This window comes from Calliopsis andreniformis, chromosome 8, assembly GCF_051401765.1.
Source record: "Calliopsis andreniformis isolate RMS-2024a chromosome 8, iyCalAndr_principal, whole genome shotgun sequence".
NCBI classification, from domain to species: Eukaryota; Metazoa; Arthropoda; class Insecta; order Hymenoptera; family Andrenidae; genus Calliopsis; species Calliopsis andreniformis.
Genome location: NC_135069.1, coordinates 10882139 through 10905643, shown reverse-complemented (window position 1 = coordinate 10905643; position 23505 = coordinate 10882139). Strand labels below are relative to the sequence as shown.

The 23505-nt window shown below is 33.9% G+C and overlaps 1 protein-coding gene across 6 annotated transcripts in view; it reads right to left on the bottom strand.

The window, feature by feature from the left end:
• Nucleotides 1-21727, bottom strand: part of Hlk (hulk) — a 52286-nt gene extending 30559 nt beyond the window's left edge. For 5 of the 6 annotated variants that reach the window (XM_076383457.1, XM_076383458.1, XM_076383456.1 and 2 more), the window contains exons 1-2: nt 21436-21726; nt 4926-5108 (exon numbers count right to left, since the gene is read on the bottom strand). In XM_076383457.1, coding sequence (XP_076239572.1) covers nt 4926-5108; nt 21436-21634 — 382 coding nt within the window. In that variant the 5' untranslated portion in view covers nt 21635-21726. Of the gene's footprint in view, nt 1-4925; nt 5109-21435 lie in introns of all 6 variants that reach the window. The other variant, XM_076383455.1, reaches the window with a different exon arrangement.
• Between the last annotated feature and the right edge of the window lie 1778 nt (nt 21728-23505).

The following is a 23505-nucleotide window of genomic DNA, read 5'->3' as shown; positions in this document are numbered from 1 at the left end:
ACTGTGTAATTGAAGTACAAATATTTTAAAACGATTTTTGCTGAACATTAATTTCATTATCTAGACACTAACTTACTCAACCAATCGAAATTTAAATATTTTAGGCAGTAGCTTCAAGTGGAAGGTATCCTCTGGACATTTTAGGAATTTATTTTGATTAGATCTTTTAAGAATTGCTTCTTAAATTTATATAGTACATAGAATATGTTCTGATAACTAATTCTCAAATTAGTACTCAGTGCTGCCAAGACTAGCTTTCAAATTGTAAGTAACTTTAATAATGTTATTCATTCAAAAGGTGGTCTGTATTTTTATATCGTATCAGAACCATATTCAGAATATTTCTCGTATTAATAAATAGATGTCTTTTTCGCTTGTTTTTAGTATTTAAAAAATTGGAAAGCTATTGAATCCATCTCACAGAGATCTGTGTAGACTCAAAGAGCTAATATGTATGCCTTAATTGCGACTTCCCACCGTTTCTGTTTACTATTCCGTAGCGTCAGAAATAGATTTCTATTGCGGTGCATTGCATTAGGCACAATAGAAATAGATGCAACATGTCGTTACATCACCGAACGAAAAACAGACGACCTTCCGGTAAAAGTTTATTCAAACAAATTTTCGAATCGCTCCCCTTCTACTCGCGTCAAAGTGGACAGCCATTCGAGATATTCCGCCCGTTAATAAATCTACAGTCTCGCGTTGCCAAACGTGGGCTTTGCTGATCACAATGTAGCAGGATTAATGATCACACTTGTACCTCGATCCGCTTCCGCGTTGGGTGTCCAAGTGCGCCCAAATTCTGGGTTTCTTTTCTAGAACGTGCGACGATAAGCTCCCTGAATTTCCGTCGCCTTCTCAGTTCTTTTTGATTGGCAACTCGTTTTGTTGTGTAGTTCTTGTCTTTAGCTCAATTAGAAAATTTCCTTTTTTCGTTTATAAATCTGGCGTGAATGGTTGATATACTTATATAACAGTATTTTATATTTTTATTCAAATTTAGAGTATATATTAATATTATGTAATATGATGCAGAGATACTGTTTAAAGTTATGGTGTACGGTTTTGTAGAAAATGAAATAGAGACTGATTTCTGAAGCAGGCACTTTTGCTCGATTTCTTTGACTTTTATGCGATCTTTTCGTGATGCCCGATAAAGTAATTTGATAAATCCTGGGTGCTAGATTTTGTACATAAGTATTTACGAGTGTACACTTTTTCTAAATAAATTTAATTTGAATATTATCTACATTTTTTGAAACGAATATTGTCTAATACTTATTTTCAGTTTATAATGACGACTATATTATATAGTATTTATATTATTATTACTATTTGTATTATTATAATATGTAGTACTTCCGAATTTATTTCTGATTTCTGAACTTTCTAAAATTAATTTAAATATTTCGAGACGTTAAGTGTGTATACAAACAATTATAATAGTTTACCAAGATTGAATTTTGTGAATTTTGAATCTATAAATAATATGAAATATATTAGTAAAAGATAAATATACTATTAAGGGTAAATGTACCACAAATATGACATTTGTATACTTGTTTTTTTAGAAGAAAACTTTATTCTAAGATGGTTGTTTTAAATACGAATAATATAGTTTGACAAAATGAAAAAAGCCATTAGTTTGGTAGTTTTAAAGAAAAGCATAATTCAAGGATGTAGAAAAGAATTGTTTCTAATCCATTTACAACTGAATAAATAAGATATTCTTTATTGAGTATTCAGTAAATGCAAACCGAATGAAAGCGATTCGTTTCTGCCTTTATATATTTATTTTGTTCGTACTTAAAAAATTCTAAAAGAAACGATTGATACTATTTCTCACTTTGAAATATGCAAATTTTGAGTAAAAGAAAAGAATAGTAAAATAAAAAATAAAGCCTTTCCTCGTTATTGTCTCCTGAATTGTCGTCCAGAACAAGTTTATTGCGTATGTACATATTCCATTTTTGGTATTAATTAATGCTTCAACAACTCGTGCTTCTGATTCAAATTCAATTTAATCTTTTTAGTACTCATGATTCAACATGTGAGTCTTTTTTGAGGTATTTATGCCATATGAATTCTAAGAGAATTAAGTTTAAATGGTGGAAACTTAAAAGAAAGTGGCAAGCTTGTCGGAAGGGAATATTGTATCATTCTATTCAATTTTTGAGCTGCATTAATTTTTTAGGGTTCCCATAGACCAATGCAAAATATTTATGAAGATAACGAATATTTTTCGGCAATAAATTCGCAACTGAATTATGCAGGGTGAATATGGTAACTAGACCTGAACCTAACTCTGTTCCTATAGAAAATAGAAAAAATTATAGGGGAAAATTTATGTATAGTTTACTAAGCTCTGTCATTGTGTAAGGTGGATGTCGTAATGTCTAGACACTTAAGATGTGAAATGTCCCACTAAATAAACAACTTTTTTAGCTATTTCTATGCACGCCCAGACACTTGAATTGCAAAGCAGTAGCTGAATATACTATTTTATGATACTATTTTTTGCTCATTTATTAGGTACATTAGAATTCAAGTTCAAAATTAAATAAAATTGACGTTAGTGATTTAGCACTGGAACATTGTATGGTATTGGGACATTTACCTTATTGCATTTTTTCAGCAGTGCATTGATGCAGTGCAAAATTTCCCTCCACAATTTTTTTTATTTTCAATAGAAGCAGAGTCATGGAATATGCTAGTTACTAGACTCTTCCAGTACACTGAACTCACGTTACATGCTATGGCAAATTCACAGTGTGAGCTAAGGTAAATGTCCCAGTACCTGGACACTTAAGATGTCAAATGTCCCAGTAACTGGATAACCTCTTTACCTATTTTTCCACACTTCCAGATACTTGAAATGCACCTCAGTAACTGAATATACTATTTTATGATATTATTTTTTGTTCTTTTATTAGGTGTACGAGAATTCAAACTCAAAATAAAATAAAATTAGCATTTGTGTTCAGGTACTGGGACATAGTCAGCTACTGGGACACTTACCTTAATCTTTTTCCCTTATTTTAGACTTATTTTGTTGTAATATGAAAGAAATTTGCTATAGTATGTAACGTAAGTTTATGTGATAATAGTGTGTTCGCAGTTTTATTTATACCTGCGTTCACTGTGAATATTTAATATTCCCTGCCTCTCTGAATATTTCACGTTGGTCTGAGAAAACTTTAATTTTTCCTTGTCTTACAGCATGGACCTTTCTTAACGTCCAAAAATTATACAAAGTCGTCTCGCAGGCCAATACGGCCCTGAAACGAGGGTCATGAGACGCATTTGGCGCAGTAACCTGCGAGAGTATCGCTTACACCAGTCGGTTTTTCTTCGAGTGTCTTTCGAGGTCCCTCGAATCAGATGGTATTTTACTACCTGTAGCTATCTTTTCTTCAAATCAGCAATTTTTTGAGGTCTTATCTGATTTCAGAATTGAAAATGACACTGATTCCTCGTCTTGTAGAAATATTTCTAATAATGTACAGAAATCGTTACCTAGATGCTTTTAGCTCAGAAACTACTTGACTAAGTCAATATTGTTCTTTTGAAGTATGAAACTCAAGAACCATTGTACTTAAGTGCTGGAAAAGTAATATGGACAACGACAAGAATATATATTTTTATAAATAACCTTCAGCTATAATAATAGGCACATTCAATAATGAAATGTAATAGCTAAGTATTAATTCTGTTACCCATTTACTAAAACAATTCTTTGCGAGACGATGTTTATGGTAAAATGTTTAAAAAGGGATTTGAGAAATTGAAAATTTAACGTTTCTCTGTTCCACAATTTTGATCACTGTCCGTCTAGTTCATTACAATAAAATCACATTGTAGAACGCTTCCGCTCGAAACGAATCAAAGCGTCTCTCATTCTAAATGTAGAGAGCTAGGCAGTCGGTGGCTCAATGAAATCGTATGACACAGTACATAGCTATCGCCTCGTATTATGTAATGCACATTCCTTTTGCGCTATTAGCTCTTCCTCGTTGCTAGCTGCGAACTGATAATTCAGCGAGCCTAGGCTAGGAAACTTGCAGTCCCTTAGCGTGAACTTAGCGAAAGGGAAGCTTGTATTGTCACGAAGCGGTTGTGTGTCGAACAAAAGTTGAGCACACGGTAGCTACTGTTTTACAGGCTAGCCTCACCAAATACCAAAAGTTGGGACGGCTGCCAGGGAACGAAGGTGGTCCGACTAGAGCAAAGTGTGACCACTCGCGTCCGCGAAAATCCGAGGTTTGCGATTCTTTGTGATTAATACGTTAGTCGTGTCTGATTTTGTCTCGAATCTGTTTCGACTGAACCCCAACATTTCTGTTTCAATAAAATTTGATTGTTTATGAAGATCGAAGCGATCTACTTCCTGGTTTCTTCTCTACTCAATTAGAGATTATTTTGTATTATTCTTAGAGAGCATTGTTAAAAACAGACCAGACTCTGTTCTTGAAATTTGGGAGCCATTAAGTAGTGGGTGACGCTACGAGGCATCCAGTTTGTGATAATATGTTTCAAGTTTTGCTGTTTAACGAGCAATCCTATTTGAGAGAAAGAGGAATACAGATGAAGGAAAAGTCAACCGATGTCTGACTAATGAAGCCTTTCTACTGATGATAATTTAGAAAATTCTGAAATTATGGAAAGTCGAGAAACACCAGTAATTGTTTTGCGGATTCTGGGTCAAGTACTATACCGCATCGAGTCTCGAAACTTGTTTCTCATACCTGGCAAGGTTACTGAGATTGCGGCCGAATTCCAATAAATGTCTGGCGTACTTTCAGCCATTTGGAATCATTACTATCTGCTTTTGTCCGTTGTAAATATTTAGGGGCATATAAAATTAAGAGAATACGAATGCTCTGAATCAGCAAGCGGAATTTGGTGTGTCAAAAGAGTCTCACCTTCGTAGATAATCGGTTCCCTCTCACGGAAATACGTGAGAGCTGGGAAGTTCTTGATGCCATACTGCTTGGCCAGTCGTTTATCGTTGATCTTGACGAAATCGACGCCAAAGTGGTCCGTGTCATCGTCAATCTTCTCCAGTTCGGCCAGTACTTTGTCGCAGGTCGTGCAACTTCTTGCATCTGGAAGAAGGATTATCTTAGGTCATTTAAAAAGAAGAGAATCAATTGCTGATAAAGAAGATCATATATAATGATTTATATATGAATGGATTATTTTAGTTCCTTTGGAATTGGCGAATGCTTAACATTTTGTTGGAAGTTTTAGCGATAAGAATGAATTATGATTCTACAGAAAATTGGCTATTTTGGCAACTCGAAGGTATCAGATATTCAAGCATAATCTTTAATGATTTAGTGAATAATTGAAGGCTTCAAATGAAGTTGTTCTGTTATAAATATTAAGGTTTGAAAAAAATAAATATAAAAATTAAATTGTCCTTTATCCTTTTTCTAGTTCTATATTCTGTGATAGATCAAACTTAAATAGAGTTCTACGTAAACGAATACCTAGCTTATGCTTTATACACTACGAAAGCTCAAACTTTTCAGAAAGGTTACATAACCTTTCCATTCTCTAAATTCTTCAATTCTGTTAAAGAAAATATTCCCAAAAGGAAGTCCTTTTATCTATTTTAAACATCTCGACATTTTACGATAACTTAAACTCCAAAAAAATATAATCAGTTATGAGTTATCAAACTGCTGCAAGGTCATTAAACTGCCAATACTCTACAGTCATATTCTCACCATGTACTTTCCATTTGAAAATATCGTTTCCCTGGAAAATATCTCATTCCAGTTGCTTCAATGTCAAAGATCTCGCTCATCCACGTCGATATCATTACAGACATTTTGCAAGTAGGTGCCTGATAGATTAATGATCATTCCCTGTTAATCACGTTAGTCCTTGAAACTGGCCTTACGTTACAGAAAAAGGAAAGATAATCCTTCTCACACGAGTTTTCTGCTTGTCGTCGGTGACTTGGCAGTTGCGAACGTTCTTGGCCAGCTCCGTTTCGTTCCGCTCGACGGGGCAGCGGACGGGCTATGCGGGTGTTGGGTTACAATCATTGGATATGGACAACGAGGTGCCTCTCGAATCTTTCTCGCCGATTTCCTTGCAAACTTTGGAATCTCGTATCGAAATCGCGAGACAAAGGCTGTCACACGAGGCACGTAAAATTGAGCAGATGAACAGGTGGATGTTACTGTGTTTAACTATGTCTTCCTCGATATAGAGCCATCGAGAATAGGAGAGACGAATTTGAGGGTCCCTACTCTACTTTCTTTGGTCTCATCTGTCTAACGCTTTCTTCTCTACTTTTTCCTTTTTACGACTTTTTTCTATCGTGATTCTATTCTCACGAAGCTGCTAGAACCTTTCATCTGTACTTTGTCTTTTCAACCCTTGTTTTAATTGTTTACTCTGGATTAATTACCTGCTTGCTATTTATTATTATTGTATGCATTAGTTTGCTTCATACTTTTATTGTGTTTTTTGTTTCTTGCTGCGTTTTATTTTTTTTTAAATGTATTATTCGATTTAATTCCTTCTACTAAGTAATGCCACCGAGGCAAGAACATTCGGCAGTGGACACCCCCGCACGAAATCTGGCAACACGCGTCTCGAGTATGGGGAAGAGAGGAAAAGAGATGCTCAGGGGAGGGAGAATGAACGGGCAAGTCGTTGAAAAACGTGTGCCAGTTAAATTGGACTGACTCCATTCGTTGCCTTCGTAATAGTGAAACGTCGAAAGAAATTGTGAGGTAATAGCTGATTTTCTTTTTTAGAATTGTGGACGAAATTTCTATTTTAACGTTCATTGAAAACAATATTAAACGATTTTCTAGAAGAAAACTAGAAGTTTATTTTAATAAGTATGTAATGAGGCTAAATTTCATTTTGGATTTTTTGTTTTTAAAACATAAAAATTGAATTCTTGTTTTCTTTTTGTGGAAGTTGTGATAAATATAAGTTATAGAGCGCATAATATTGATTATAATTACATTCTAATATACGAAGAGTAAAATTTATTAATTTTAATTTTGCAAAATCTTTATATTTGAAATACTGTAAGAAATTATTGTTAGCGTATTAGATATCAAATAATGTAAATTGTAAGATTTATTTAAGGGATTTCGCAACTACAACAATGTGATAAAGCATTGATTAACTTATTATTCATCGATTAGATAACATAACAGTTTAACAGACACAAAAGATGGAAGATGAACAGAACTTCTATTTCTTTTAATTTTACAAAATATTTTATCTTCGAAGTTAACAAGAAGTTTTCGTTGTTCTATTTTTAACAGCCAGACTGTACAGTAAAATAAAGTCTAAAATTTCATTCCACCTGAAATACGCGAGAGGAGTCAATGTTTTGTTATTCAACAAACATCTAACATAAAACTTGAAGATTCACAGGCTATGAAAACGATCTCAAACTGATTTTCCCGTTGGAGCCGTGACTCGCAAACAAATATAAATAGAGCGACACAAAACAATTCTATTTTTATTTTCTATCATGTCCACCCATTCGTTCCACGCCTGAAGGGATCGTCAAATTGAGAACGAAAAATTGTCGTAAGTTAACACTTAATATCGCGCATAGTTTATGGAATATTATAATTTAGCATGGCTCGCGTACTATTTTCGATATTTTTCATTACTATATCGTAGATAATGTTTTATCACTTTACTGATTTATTTTTTTTAAGAGTCAGTTCATATTAATTTCCTATTCACTGTTCATGTTTTTTAAACAATATGTTCTTCTCTGTATTTAAGTAATAAAAGATAATTATTATTAATTTTTTATGCAAAATGTCAGATAGTGAATCTTTATCAATTTTTTATCTTCAATAGTAGTAATACAAGTATAGATGAAAATATGAACTCACATTAGTGTATAGTTAGCCAAAGACACTGTATCTTACTATCATGAATATATCTCTAATCTGACTAATTGTATGCATATGTATATTCAGAAAAGAGTTGAATAATTGTTCTTAAAATGATATGAAATTATTTATTATGTCTATATGTTTTAGTATTATGTTACGAATCATTTTATTTTCTTTTTGTAAAAAGACAATGTCTTTTTTTCTACTTATGACTTCTAATAGCGTTTTCTATAAGATTTCAAGAGAGACGAAAACAATATAAATATCGAAAATATTATTTTAAATTAGTAATTAATTTCATCTCAGAAAGCACAGAGACAAAGACATCCAGTAAAGTCTTAAAAATATCCAAAAGACGTTTTTGAGACATTCCAAGCTACAAATCAGTATGTCTTTAGGACATGTTAAAAGACATTCATTAGATGTCCAAATTACATCTATTGAACGTTCTGATAAAAAGTAAACGTTTTTAAAATTTCAAAAATGTTAGGTCTTTCAGATGTCTATGCAGTGTGTCTTTAAAACGTCTTATGGCCGTAAATATCGGAAGTCTTTAAGATGTATGCTATTGGACGTTTTTAAGACGTCTAAATTATGTCGTAAGATGTTCAAACATAAAATGGATATAAAATAGACGTCTTCAAGACGTCGTGTGCTGTCTGGGTACGTGAAAGATTAAACAATAAATTGGTTTTAATAATAAGGAATTGATTTTTGAATTTATTTATCATTCGTTTTTAATGTTTTTATGTATCTTATGAGATCATAGTCAGATTAGAAGCTACGTGTATACAATTTTGTATACTATTTTCGAATATTATATACACTTTTGAAGTTGCATCTACATTCTATTTTATCATTCCATAAGAATATTACTTCTATATCCTCTCATTATTCTGTGATTAAAATTGACATCATCTTATTCAACCTAGAATTAATTGATCAATTACATGATTAGATAAAGAAGCAGTATGAAAATACAGAAATAATACAGTATATTTCACAAAAATAGTAGTATACACTCTCTCGTTATAAACTCGCTATTTCCTTTATTTCATAATTCCATTTATTATTACCTGCCACAATAATGAAATGACTCAATAACATGTCGCTGACTTGCTGGAATAAAGACTTAAGTTAGAAAATAACTGTTTGTAAATTATTAGTATGAAAAAATTGGTACTTGTATAAAATGAAATTATTGCTCACTTTGTAAGTTATGTCATTTGCAGTAAATGAGCGATACATTTTAATCCCTGAAATATTAGATTGTCCCAAAAGTTCATGCTGATTTTTAAGTAAACTATGAAGTCTTATATTTTAATGTATTACTAAAAAATCTGATTCTTTTCGAAAAACAAAATTTTCCAATTACCCCAAAGTTGACATAAGATTGTAGAAAAACAATTATGTGTATCTAATTGAATAAAAACATGAATAGAATAAGAAATTAAAATATAAAACTTCTTATACTACGTAAAAATCAGCATAAACTTCTTGGACAACCCAATATACTATAGTAGACAATAAAATTGTAACATTTGCTGAAAACACCATGTTTGTTGAAGATGAAAGTAACTATAAACGTCATCACTAAATGTACATAAATTGTCATACACATCCAAATTTCACTTAAAAAAGGGAATTCAATTTTTAGTGACAAGCCAGAGACGTCTATTTGAATAAATGAAGTAAATGAAACTTTGAACGCCTTAAAAACATCCGACAGCGTATATCTTAAAGGCTTTCAAAATTTAAGACATCCATAAGGCGTCTTAAAGCCACACTACATAGACGTCTTAAAGGTTTACCATTTTGGAAGTCTCAAAAATGTCTTAAAAACATACTGATTTACAAATCAGATGATTTATAAAACTTCAGACGTTTCAAAACGTCTTTTAGACATTTTTACAACTCTACTGTATGCTTTAAAACGATTTTAAAACATCTCTGTGCTATATTATCGAGAAATGATTATTTCTCATGTAACAGTGAAACCTGTAACATTGATTAGCAGCTTGCAAGCTGCTGCAATTTCAATTGCCACTACTGCATCTCTTCCCTACGAGAACTCCTTGCGCCACTGTCAAGATGGAGCAAGATTAGGGGCAGTTGGCCGCCACATCTCTGGCTACCTCCACTGGAGAACGCTCGGTAAAATCGGCAAGCCCACGTGCCGTTCCTCTTCGACGTTTCAAGGTAGCGGAATCAAGGCACTTACATGCGCGCGCCCAAGAAAAGGAGCCCGCTGATGTGTTTCCCTGCCGCCCGAGAGGAACAGAGACGAGGAGATCGAACGACGGCCAGTGCCTAGTTTACGAGCCACTAAAAATACGAGAACGAATGGCCTCGCCGATGCCGTCGACGACGACATTTTACTCTTCGGCGTTCCTTACGGATGTTTTCGTGAAAGATGCCTCTGTGATGTTTCGTCTGACTCAGGGGACGTACAGACGAGCTAATGGGAACGCATGAGTCGTGCGAAAGAAAGGGACCAATGAGGACAGGTAGATATGCTCCACTGTAATTTGAGCTATTCGGTTTCTGATCAAAGTAGAGACTAAGTGCAAGGACATTAAATAGTTTTGAAGATATACAAATGTCCTGTACCTGAAGAGTGTAAAAATTCGATAAAAAAGAGAGCTAAAAATATCAGAACTGTGGCTTTCAAGTTCCCAGGTTGTTTAAGTACTCTGCAATGGTGGAGAGTGCCTTGGGGTAATGAAAAGATGACAGGAAGTCGTATAATGTAATACAGTTTATAGACTCTCCTAGGCAACACTTTTCTCGAGCAAAGTTGTCTGGAGTCAATAGTTTCATTTATACCGGAAGAAACATTCAAAGCATATCTTCAGGATCCCAGTCCCGTCTCTAAAGATAGTCACTCAATCGACCGTGTTTCTTGTCTCGCGTAGACGCGTGGGTTACGTGCGCGCTCGTGTTGGTGAGCTTTAAAGCGTGAACGATTTGGGACAAGGCGTGGGTGTCCTGAGCTTGCCCTGCAGTTCAGGTAAACTCGTGCATGCTTTTTCAATCTTAACTGACGCCGTTTCAGCACGTGCGGCGATTACCTTGCTTCGATTCTGTGAACTCTATTTACGGACGTGATTAAAGCTGCTTAATGGGAAGCCTATTAGGGGGTTCATTTAGTAAGGTCAGTCTACTGTGAAAATAAAATTGGAATTGTAGGGAAAAGTGAAAAGTGGTTGGGTTACAGCTACACCTTGAATGTACTGTTTAGGTACTGACAAGGGAAGCACCCTAAATTGTCGACTCCAATTTTAATGTGCTTTTGTAGAGTGATAGTATGCAGATTGCTGACGCTATTTGTTAGCTACTAGATATAGTAATTAGATAGTTTTCAAGATATGGGCATGTAAAGTTTCGTACCTTCTTCATGTTATGAAACGGCAAACAAGTGGTTCTGAAGTAGTGTTAGGGAAGTCGACTACTCGTTTATCTGGGAATTTGCGAATCTTATGTTCAGATCCCGACTCTTCACAGTTTTTTGTTTCTTCTTTTTATTTGTATTACGATGATGCAGTAGATAATTGTTTACCACAGTTGTGCTTCGTTTTCTTTATTTTTTTCGGAAAAAGTACTTCAATTGCTCATATCTTCAAAACTATTTAATAACTATATTTAGTGTTTTATAAATAGCATTAGCAGTCTGCATACTATCATTCGTCAAAAGCACATTAATATTAGAGTCGACAACTTGGGGTACTTCTGGGGTAGTTTTTCTGAAATATGTTATCCTCTCTTTTCTGTTCTTTTTTTATTTAATCTCTTCATTCTCGGTATTGGATATACTCAACAAAAACTAAACTCATAAAAAGTGAATAATTAATATACTTAATTCTGGTGGGATTACTTATGTATATGTAACACTGGTCTTTGAATGGTACTAAACTTAAAGATTTAAGAGTATCAAATTGTATACAAAGTTTATTTAAGTTACTACCATTAATAAATAGTGAAAAACTAAAGATATCTGAACCTGAAAGGCTTAAAGTTTTAAGAATTAGATACATTTTATTAAGCTATACATATAATATTTTTGTTCGTAGTTTTTGGAGTAATTTTAATATTTGAATATACAATTTAAATTGTATATTTAAAAGTACCCAGTACTTGTATGGTATCGTTGTTTATATCTTTGGAAAATGCTAATAGTTGGTAGACATACAACCATGTTTATCATTAAATTAACAGTTTTCTCATTCTGACTTTTCCTGGCAAGTTGGTAATTAAATCACGTTTTGTCGTACACAGGTGGGTAGGCCACTAGACATATTAACATTTCTCAGTAGTAACAAATAATTTTTCTGTATTTTCTAATGTTTGAATGAAATTAATTTTTTTTTAATTTAACCAAGTATAGACAAAACAAATTTTTCTAGGTTTTTGTAAAGTAAAATATTTGCGACGCTGTGTTGCATATCATTCGATTTTTTGTGACCTTTATAATTATTGTATATTATAATGTTTTGAACATTAATTATATATCATGCTGTAGTTCATTTGTAGTTGAAATATTTACCAAATTGGCTATGTTTGAAAATGTATAAAACGATGTTTATAGTGCAAATATTTTAAATTTATTATTTTTTGTTCCCAGTCTTATTAAGTGACCAAAAATCATGTATATAAACATAAATAGTACTTCTATACTGTTTAATGAAAATACTCAAAAAACACAAACTTATTTTTCAGAAATTGCATAAATTCTCTTCTAAACTCTTGAAATATACACTTCGTTCTCTTGTAATATACTACAACGATAGTTTACATTCGAGACCGGAAATGTAAATGTGTTTTTAACTTCGTACTTGAAATAGTTATCTCAGTCAAGAATTTAAAGAACAAACAAAGATATTTCAAACACGATGAAATGTTAATTTTGACATTTCACTTAGGGTTTTGAGCTTTGCCGCAATATTACATATGGAGGCAATGAAAGTGAAACTCTAGACAGCAGTTAAGCTGGTTATACATGGTCAGAAAAGCAGAACAGTTTATTAGTGGAATGGAACATATAGCAAAGTCTTATAATCCTTAATCTAGCTAAAGACATATTTGAATTTATATTTTAAAATTAGTTTTTACCATTTTCATTTTATCATTTTAGTATAAATAATATATTTTTTGGTCCTCACAAATTGGTCATATTAATAATAAACCTTATGGTTATTAAAGTCACTGTTACTATTTAATGAAATAAATATTCGAGACAATTTTAATTAGGTACTAAAAACGAAGACATGGTGATATATGACAATCGTATTTCAAAATCTTATTGTTAGTAAACACTTTCTAAAGCTTAGACATAAAATGCATTTCAAAATAAACATCTTGAGCTCTTTATAACTCAGTTCTCCAAAGGTAATTGCTCTATTTTCACAGCGTGACAGTAATAGAGAGAGGGGTTGAAAGACGGGGAATTCTTTTCTTAATTGATGAGGAAGAAAGAGCTGATCTTGTCGAAAGCTTAAAATGAAAGGGCACATCTGGAAATATTCATTCAAGGACTCAGTTTCTCGCTAAATATACATTATCGTGCATAAATATTTGGATACTTTAACCTCATTGGAAATGCATGAAATACACTTTTGCATTTATACTAACTGATGTTAACTGTTATTATCATTAGTATTTGTAAACCTTATAAAATAATAAAATTATCTGAAATAAGGTCTCTAGTCAGAACTATGCTAGAGAATTTTAGTTGCAATGAACTTCATACATTTTTTATAATATAAAAGTGTTCAAATACTTGTGCACGGTAGTGTACTTACCAACAGTAGTAATCACTGAAATTGCACCACCTTACAAGTACTAATGCTTTTGGTTTAACTATCACATGACAAGTAATCGTACGTGTTATTGGCCATTAAAGACCTAATTTTTTGTTTTAACTTAAAATTTGGACGGGTGTAACAATTTTTATATATTTAGTCATGATTGTAATTACTCTCATATTCACCAAATATTAATCTTAGCCTTAATAAATTTTATTACACCTATAACATCTATGTATATACATGTATGTAACATTGACTTTATTTTCACTAAGATTGCTTTATGAATATAACAAATATTGTTACTTTTTTAAATATTCCCAACCTTAACTAAGAAACAATTTAGATAATACATATGTTATCATTCAGATGTTTATATTTTTTATAACTCTCAACTGATACGGTGATAGTGTTATAACAGTATGACAGCATCACTGAAAGTTCATTTTAAAAAAATGATTAATAGTAATGTGCATAAGATCTACAAATTATCAAATTCCATTAATCTCTGTAAATTATTCATAGATATTTTTCTTATAAAATATTCAAAGTTAGTATAAATATTGTAACTCCATCATATACTACACCATAAACTACAAGTGTTAGAAATTTTAAGGCATGACTCTACATGCTAAAATAAGATGAACATGAAAATAAACAAAATTGTGTTAGGAGTTCTATTTTCGAGTTATCAATTATTGAGAAAACGTCTAAAATTCGCGTGAAATGTGTCTGACTCAAGACTTGTTCTACTACAGATTTGTATTAGGTCAGACACAGCGAAGTCTGTAGAAGAAGTTTCAAGTCAGACACATTTCATATATGTTTCAGGTGTTTTTTTTCAACAATTAATAACTTCGAACCAAAGCTCCAAACTCAATTTCCTCTATCTTCATTTTTGTTTTATTTTAGCATGTAGAATCACTCCTTAAAGTGCAATTCCACTGAGACTACTAAGACCACTAACACTAGGTGACTTGTAACATGCCACATTTTTTAAGTTTATCTAAGTTAAATAGTACATACACAGTTTACAATACCTGAAAAATTATTAAGAAAACTGTGTCACGGTTCTGTTTAGGACAATTTTTCAAAACAATTTTCCAATTACTATAAAATGTGAATACAAATATTTTGGCATGCTACAAGTCGCCCAGTGTTGCCTCAGACTGCGTCTTTAAAGTTCCCGATATCTGTTATCGAACACCCTTTACAGCTCTTAGGACAGACTGTATCTATCTCAAGAGGAAGATCTACCACATTCACAATCCAATTCTAACATTAGAACCAGCAATGATTAAACGACAAGGAAAAAAGTGAACGCGAGAACAACGAGAATCGTCTCTGAAGCCTGTAACAAACGAGAAAAAGCTCTTTTCGCGCCGTCGTAAAGAAGACTCGAGGACACGACGGCTGGAAATAGGTTCGACTTGCGAGCTCGTCGTCCGGGTCTCTTCGCGCTCGATCTTCGAAATCGCGCGTTTCGCCGCGATTCGCCCCCGATTTCCCTCGAACCGAAATGAATTTTTAGGGCCAGGGGTGGCCTCAGAAGGGTCGTCCACCGACACGAGGAGCGGGACGACGAGCGGCGACGCAGGGTGGTCTAGGACAGCATGTTTTCAGGCGAGACGGTAGCGAGAGGCTTGGCGGCAAGCGCTAAAATAACTCGAACGTGTGCTAAAAGCGGCGGCTACCGGAGCGCCGGCCTTGCTAACAGCGTCTTCAAGAGGTATCGCTCTTTCCTACCGATCGACCAGATCGTACGGGCCTAAAGTTTTTCTAAAAATGCCCGAATAATAATTCATCGACGAAGAAAGAGAGGGAGAGAGGCGGACTCGTGTATCTCTGTCTTTGTACTATTTTTAAGGGAGCGAGAAAGAGCTACGAAATGCTTTTGCGAATACCATTGGTGTATTTTGAGAGTATTCGTTACGTCACGCTGCGGTACGAATACTGAAAAAAACGAAATAAAATATTGTTGCGTTAATAATAGTTTGTTCTTGTCGCTCTGAAAGCGATTCGGTGGAAAGTTTCTTTTGGCGAGTTGCTTTCGAAGTTGCAACTTTTATTGGAGCTTCAGTGGAGACTCTTGAGAAGGGAATGTTGAGAATATTTTGTGGTGTTCATTTAGTTTATTTGAAGTTAAGTGTACTTTGAAATTCAGAGAAGGTAGCAGAAATATTATCTTTATGAATAAAAAAAGAATGGACGTCAAAAGACTAAAAATTCACTAAACAAATTTTTCTTTATTTAGTAAAGAAACTAATCAATTAATTTATTTCAGTTCAAGCATGTAAAGAATTCTAAATGATATAAATCTAATGATTTCTAGAATATTTTGAAATCACATTATTCAATAGCGCTGCATGTACCCTAAAAACTTCAAGTACCTAAATTAAACGTTTTAAATACTTCTAATAAAATCATTCCCTTTTGCCTACAAAGATTATTTTTACGTTAACATAAAATTTCAGTGTTTCAATATCATGAAAAAATGAATTCCTAATGTTACGTCTTTTGTTACCTTTTTATAAATTTGTACTATTATGGACCATGACAAACAGTAGGGATTCAATACTGATAGAAGAAGAAGAAGATACATGAAAAGGGCTCAAAACCTCATAGTAGAACCTCGATTATCCGAAATACCCCAAGATTCAGGCTTAAAATACCATTATGATGACTATTTCTATTATCTTGAGCAGACTATTGTTAAATAATTCTTCAAGTTTCAATCAGTATTCTACTGTGCTCTAATTTTTATTACGCCAAATATTTGTGACTTTAACTAATAGAATCAATCATAGGTTAATCAAGGTTTCATTGTACTTTTTGATACGACTTCATTCTGCAGCTTCTCTTGGCAAGGTTGTTCGAGCAGCTTCGACAAGGGTACAATCTTGGTCATTTCGCGGTTTGCAAACGTGAGAGCTATTACATCAGATGGTATTATGAAAATGTGACTCAGATGACAATCACGAAGAGAACGTGACTTTAAAGCAAGGGGAAAACAGCTTGTCAAGCACACGTGAATTAGTTTGTGACTTTAACCCTCATTAGCTTCTATTTGCCATGCTTTCACTTTACCATCTTCTTGTTAGTGACTTTTGAAATTCAGAAACTTTAAGTGAAAAGTTCAATACTACAGTAAAAGTAACTTTTGTTTATTTATTGGAAGAAAAATATTGATCAAGATTTATGAGGAATTTGACATGAGTCTAAATATTTATCATTTGTAAGTTTATTTTCAATGAAAATAGTTTTCCTTTGAATCGTTCGAAGTTCTAAATCCTTGATAGATTCTTAGCATAAGGTTATTACTAAAATTGAAATTAAGTTGTACAGATTCAATGAATTCTACTTATAAAATACTCCATACGAACTTTATACAGTACTTTTACACAAGAATTAATTTTATTTCATATATGTCTAATCACTTGCTTTTATTTTTATTAAATGGAAGAGTTAAATGTAATTCATAAGTTAATTGGACATAGTTAAGATCAGAATGTTTATGTTCCACATTTTCCAATAAGCCCATTTTGAAATTGAGGCTTATCACAATATGAAGATATTATATTGTCATAAAATATTTTGAAACACTTATATTAAACGATTTTTATCTTCAATGCAAATAATTTTATTTTTTATAGATTCTAAAATAAGAAAAGAAAAAATATTCAACTAACACTTTGCTAAAGTTTCAATACTTCTTTTTCACAGTGAGAGCAATTTTCTCCTCACCTAATACTACTTAATTAAATTGTGTTTACATATTATAAAATACTGAAATAAAATAGGTAACAAAAGTTAATTCAACTAATACTTTTCTTGTTGTGACACAAAATTTGATAAACTGCCTTCCAAAAGTCTAAAGTCCGTGTATCGTTATGCTGTGCCAACCTGTTTCGTGTTCATGATACAATCGTTGTCGCACTTCCAGTTAGTTTGATGGGATTAAATCAACGACTGGCAATGCATCTTCATACGTCAGGATTACTACTCGTTTGCATTTGCGTGCGCCACACTGGTGACTCAGTGGCCACTGGATTTTCTCTATCAGAGCAACGAAATCTGCTGATCAGTTTCTTAAACTTTCACGCATACTAGTTTGTAATTCTATCTTCAAATTCAATGGTTCGATTGATTTTAAAGTAAAAGTTTACTTTACAAAAATACTTCGTAATATGTTCGTAGCAGCATCATTTGTAAAAGCATACGTAATTTTGAATAATTTTGTCTGATTTTATGCTTGCATTCTGCATATCAAAGTTGGAACGATTTTGTGATCGATATATTCAATATTAGATTTTTATCAGATGTATTATATTGTTTTTAGTTTCTGTATTCACATCACTTGTTTTCATTTTTTTTCATTGTAGTCAGAAATTGGGAATGATTTAATGATGAAAGCTTTACGAAACTTCTAGCGTAAATACATATAATTGTGTTTATATTTTTAAAAGAATTTGCAAGTGATATTCCAGTTTTCAGTACTTCTTCAGATTAATATCGTGTTAAATTCTTTTAGTTACATTTATATAATTAAAAATTCATATTTTATAATCACAATTGGTTACAGTCATATCTGAGTTACAGAATTAATATTTCATTTAAAAAATATTCATTACATAAAGCAATATACAGTATCTACACTTATTTCGATATTTCCATTCCCTCATTTCACAAAAAGTTGCCTTTCTGTTTCACATTCTAAACATTGAGTTCCAAAAAAATTATAATTAACCATTGTGATCAATATACTTCATCGAAAACGTCTAATAAAACTGAGACGAAATAATCACTAACAAGGGATATAATTAGTATAAATGATTACATATAAAATAATGAATTATTACACAAACAGTGACGAAACCCTGTGTCTGCTACGAGATGACCTGTCTCCCTAAGTGAACCGGCTACTTGGCAAAAGGAGAGAATTTAATACTTGTTAATTGTCATGCGAATACAATTCACGTGCATAACATTATTACAAGCCATAGTATATAGGATATAACAAATATAGCTCTCAATATTTTAAAGGGTGGTAGAGCATTCAAACTGAGACACAAAATATTCTAAAGCATAGCCTAATACGTAAACGTAATGTAAAGTTTAACATACTTAACTAAGTCACACTAAACTAACAGTTAGAGGATTTTGTAATTTTATACATGCATTGAAGGATAAAAATAGAGAAAAAGAGTCTTAATACATTTGATTATTTATTGAACCATTTTCTAGAAACATTTCAAATTTTTACAACTTTGTAGAAGTTAAATCGAGAGGAATATAGCACAATATATTAAAACTTTTTTGCTCTATTTAACCCCTTAGTGGATCTGTAAAAATACAGAATCCACTAATTGTTACTTTAGCATATAGGTATGTTAACTCTAAGGAATTATTATTGCAAAACAAAGGCAGATCGAACACTATGTTGATAGAACATTTTGTGCTTCAATTAGGATCGTCCACTACTTAAATATTGAAAACTGTACAGGGTATATCAGAAAATGTGGGACATTTTTGGAAGGCAGATTCTAAAGAAGCTTCTGAAGATATTTTAGTTATAAGCTATTTTACATTGTTTATTGTGTGATACTGTCTTTGACGTCCATGATCAGGAATATCTCTGGGCCTAGTGGAGCCTTAAACGGAATAACATACCATGCAGCCAAGAAATGTGTCAGCATTTTATGAAATATAAAAAAAAGCGTATAACTAAAAATTTATGCGATTTCAGGTATATGTGCATTTGAACATTTTCCATTGTCTTTATATCTAGAACCTATTCGTCAAAAGTGTTTCACGTTTTTCTTACTTTTTACGAGGTTTGACCCATCTTTTTACGCAACACAGGACAGCGTACAGTTAAAAAATTAGGCATTTCGAGGCATATGTTCACACGAACTTTTTCATTATCTAGGTATGTAGAATCTATCCTACAAAAATGTCCCATATTTTCTGATACACCCTGTATGTAATACACTATTTTATAGTGTACCACGCCGAGGGTTAATCTCACTTGAGGGAAAAAATCTAAATTGGGAGAGGACGTGATCCAGCGCTAAGCACTCGACATAAGCGCCTACAAGCTCTACTCGGTGCTTGTAATCGAAACAAGCGTATGAAGATGTGAAATGAATAACCTTCTTGAGAAACAGAAGCATCAATCTCCTACCGGGAGATTTATTTATAACAGACGGGCGCGCGTCTCCGTTTTGGTACATTAAATCGTTCTCATATTGACGTCTCACTTGTCGTTCCACACAAAGCGATCCCAATGACGGATCCAATTCTGTAATTCTGGCTTTCATCGACACCTACTACGGCATGGTTACGCATTATGTAATTCGGTGACGCTGTAAAGGGAAGAGAAGAGAGGAAGAAGAAGAAGCAAATGTAGAAGTAAGCTCTTGGTAGCCAAGAAAGCTGCACGGACCTGCAGTCGGGGGAAGAAGTAGATGCAATGCAGTCAGAAGCCTACACAAAGTGACTGCATTCGACTTAACGAATTCATGCTAATAAAAATAAGATTTTATTAAATTTTTTCGCTATTGCACCTGGTATGTATTAACGAGACCGAGATTGAATATTAGAAATAAGTGAAATAAGTCTAAGAATTGATTTAAAGGTGTACCTACATTGTGTTATTTAATATTCGAATAGTTTTTGAATCTTAATTTAATATAGATTTCTCTGAACACGTCCTTAAAAAAAATAGAAATTAGAAGAGTGAGCCAGAGCGTAACAGAAGTCGCTGCACTGAAAGGAATGCAAGAGTGAAAAGAGAGGGACGGGGGAGAGAAGAAAGAGACAGTATGTAGCGCGAAGTACCCCGAAGAATTCGGTGACTAAACGAGAACTAAAGGGCTTACTATAGACAAGTTACGTAAGATTGAAGCTCTGCCACGTGTCAGACGACGCGTTCATTCTACGTTAGTTGAGTTTGGTTTCGTAATATCGGTGAATTATATTTCCAAAAATTAAGGGTGCCCAACTGCCAAATCGCTTGGTTTCAGACATAATTCTCAATGAACGAATCAATTAAAATGTTCCTTCAGCTAATCCCTGACAGATATTTCTGTAAAATATTCGGATAGTAAAATTTTAAGAAAATTATTTAGTTTTAAACTTCATTTTATAATGGACTGATCAGAAGTGCGCTTTTAAAATATTTTTATTTTTTCAGTGTGATACTTTAATTATGTATCTATGGTATCGTTAGAAGCACGTGTAGAGTTACACGTGCTGCGTCACACGTGCTTATTAACTGATAATAACATTTTTTTCAAATCAGGCAAAATTTTGCTATTTTCTGAACTATCTTTAGTCCCTCATAGATCATAAGATCACTATTCGTAGGATCTCATTTTTTAAGACGAAGCTAAACAACAATCAGAGTTACAGAAAAGAGCAATACGTTCCATTACTCTCAAGACTTTACTAGCCTTCCCACTGGTGTACACCCTGAAAGTTACAATAAACAATAAACAGAATCAACAAAACAACGAGTCATCGAAACCTCCTCCTCTCGCAGGTCCCCAGAGCTACAGACCCCCAAGGGTATATTTCACATTTTCCAGCTCTAACTTCCAAGCAAATTATACTCCATGAAACAAGACAAAAGCAAGTGATCATCATCCAGTTCAACCCTCCAAAATGGGTGGTAATCTCCCTAAGAAAGCTTTCGTTAGAAAAAAGGGGAAAGCAGCACAATCTTGGGAACCACTTACACCAGTATACAGCAACAAAGTCCTTCTCGCTAAGGAGACGCTCGAGTTGCTTCGCGTTGACCTCCTCTATGACAGGCTCGGCGTCTTTGTGTCCTTTCCCGCGAGGCTCGTCCGGTTTCGTCTTCGCGTCCACGGTGCCCAGCGCGCATATCACCGCGAGTACACCGAGAAGGACGATCGTCATCGAGAGTCCTTGCATCGCTGGCCCACAGGTAGTACTCCTCCTTCTTCTCCGCCAACACCACCACCACCGGCCGAACCGCACCGCCGAAACGTCGTTCGCCGTCGACATCGCCGCACTGACTGGCACACCGGCTATTTTTGATTTTTCGGACAGCGCCGCAACCACGACGGCCACGCCACGCGTCATGATCAACGCGATCATCATCGCCGTCGCCCGTGCGAGGACGTCGTCGACGTTTCGGCTTCCTCGGGTCGACCCCTAACCACCTTGGTACATAGGAGCTGGAGTAGCTTTAGTATAATTACTACACAGGGTGTTCAAAAAAGACCATTCAATATTTATGTGGTATATAGGATACACTGTACTGAGTAAAAAAGCTTTAGTAACCATAGGTTCCTATGTACCACCTTGGTACATAGGAGCTGGAGTAGCTTTAGTATAATTACTATATACAGAGTATTCAAGAAAGACCATTCAATATTTATATCGTATATAGGATACACTGTACTGAGTAAAAAAGCTTTAGTAATCATAGGTTCCTATGTACCACCTTGGTACCACCTTGGTACATAGGAGCTGGAGTAGCTTTAGTATAATTACTATATACAGAGTGTTCAAGAAAGACCATTCAATATTTATGTGGTATATAGGATACACTGTACTGAGTAAAAAAGCTTTAGTAACCATAGGTTCCTATGTACCACCTTGGTACATAGGAGCTGGAGTAGCTTTAGTATAATTACTATATACAGAGTATTCAAGAAAGACCATTCAATATTTATATCGTATATAGGATACACTGTACTGAGTAAAAAAGCTTTAGTAATCATAGGTTCCTATGTACCACCTTGGTACCACCTTGGTACATAGGAGCTGGAGTAGCTTTAGTATAATTACTATATACAGAGTGTTCAAGAAAGACCATTCAATATTTATATGGTATATAGGATACACTGTACTGAGTAAAAAAGCTTTAGTAATCATAGGTTCCTATGTACCACCTTGGTACATGGAGCTGGAGTAGCTTTAGTATAATTACTATATACAGAGTGTTCAAGAAAGACCATTCAATATTTATATGGTATATAGGATACACCGTACTGAGTAAAAAAGCTTTAGTAATCATAGGTTCCTATGTACCACCTTGGTACATAGGAGCTGGAGTAGCTTTAGTATAATTTCTATACAGGGTGTTAAAAAAAACTATTCAATATTTATATGGTATATAGGATACACTGTACTGAGTAAAAAAGCTTTAGTAATCATAGGTCGAAAGGTCAACCGTTTCTGAGGTATAAACATTTTTGTTTGCTAGTATCATGATTGACTTACTTGCTTCTATCGCATGCGATGTTTACTTTAGTGTTTGCAAACCGCGTTCTGAATTACCTCAGTACTTGGATGATATGCCTTTGGCAGAAAGATTATCGATGTGGTACATGCATGATGGGGCACCACCTCATTTTGTGTCGTAATGTGAGAGACCACTTAAACATGGTGTTCGGTCAAAGGTGGATTGGACGTGGTGGACCAGTTGCATGGCCTCCTCGATCCCCCGATTTAAACCCTTTGGACTTCTTTTTATGGGGATATTTAAAAAGCCTAGTGTATTCCTCGGCGATAAATGATTTAGAAGAATTATGTAACCGGATCCACTATGCTTGTCAAACAATTCGACAGAAATGTGGAATTTTCGAGAGAGTTCGCGACTCTGTAAAACGAAGATGCTAAGCGTGTGTAGAAATGGAAGGTGGACACGTGGAAAATCTTCTGTAAATATCGAAAATTCAGTAGTAAGTCAATTATGATAATAACAAACAAAAATGTTTATATCTCAGAAACGGTTGACCTTTCGACCTATGTTTACTAAAGCTTTTTTACTCAGT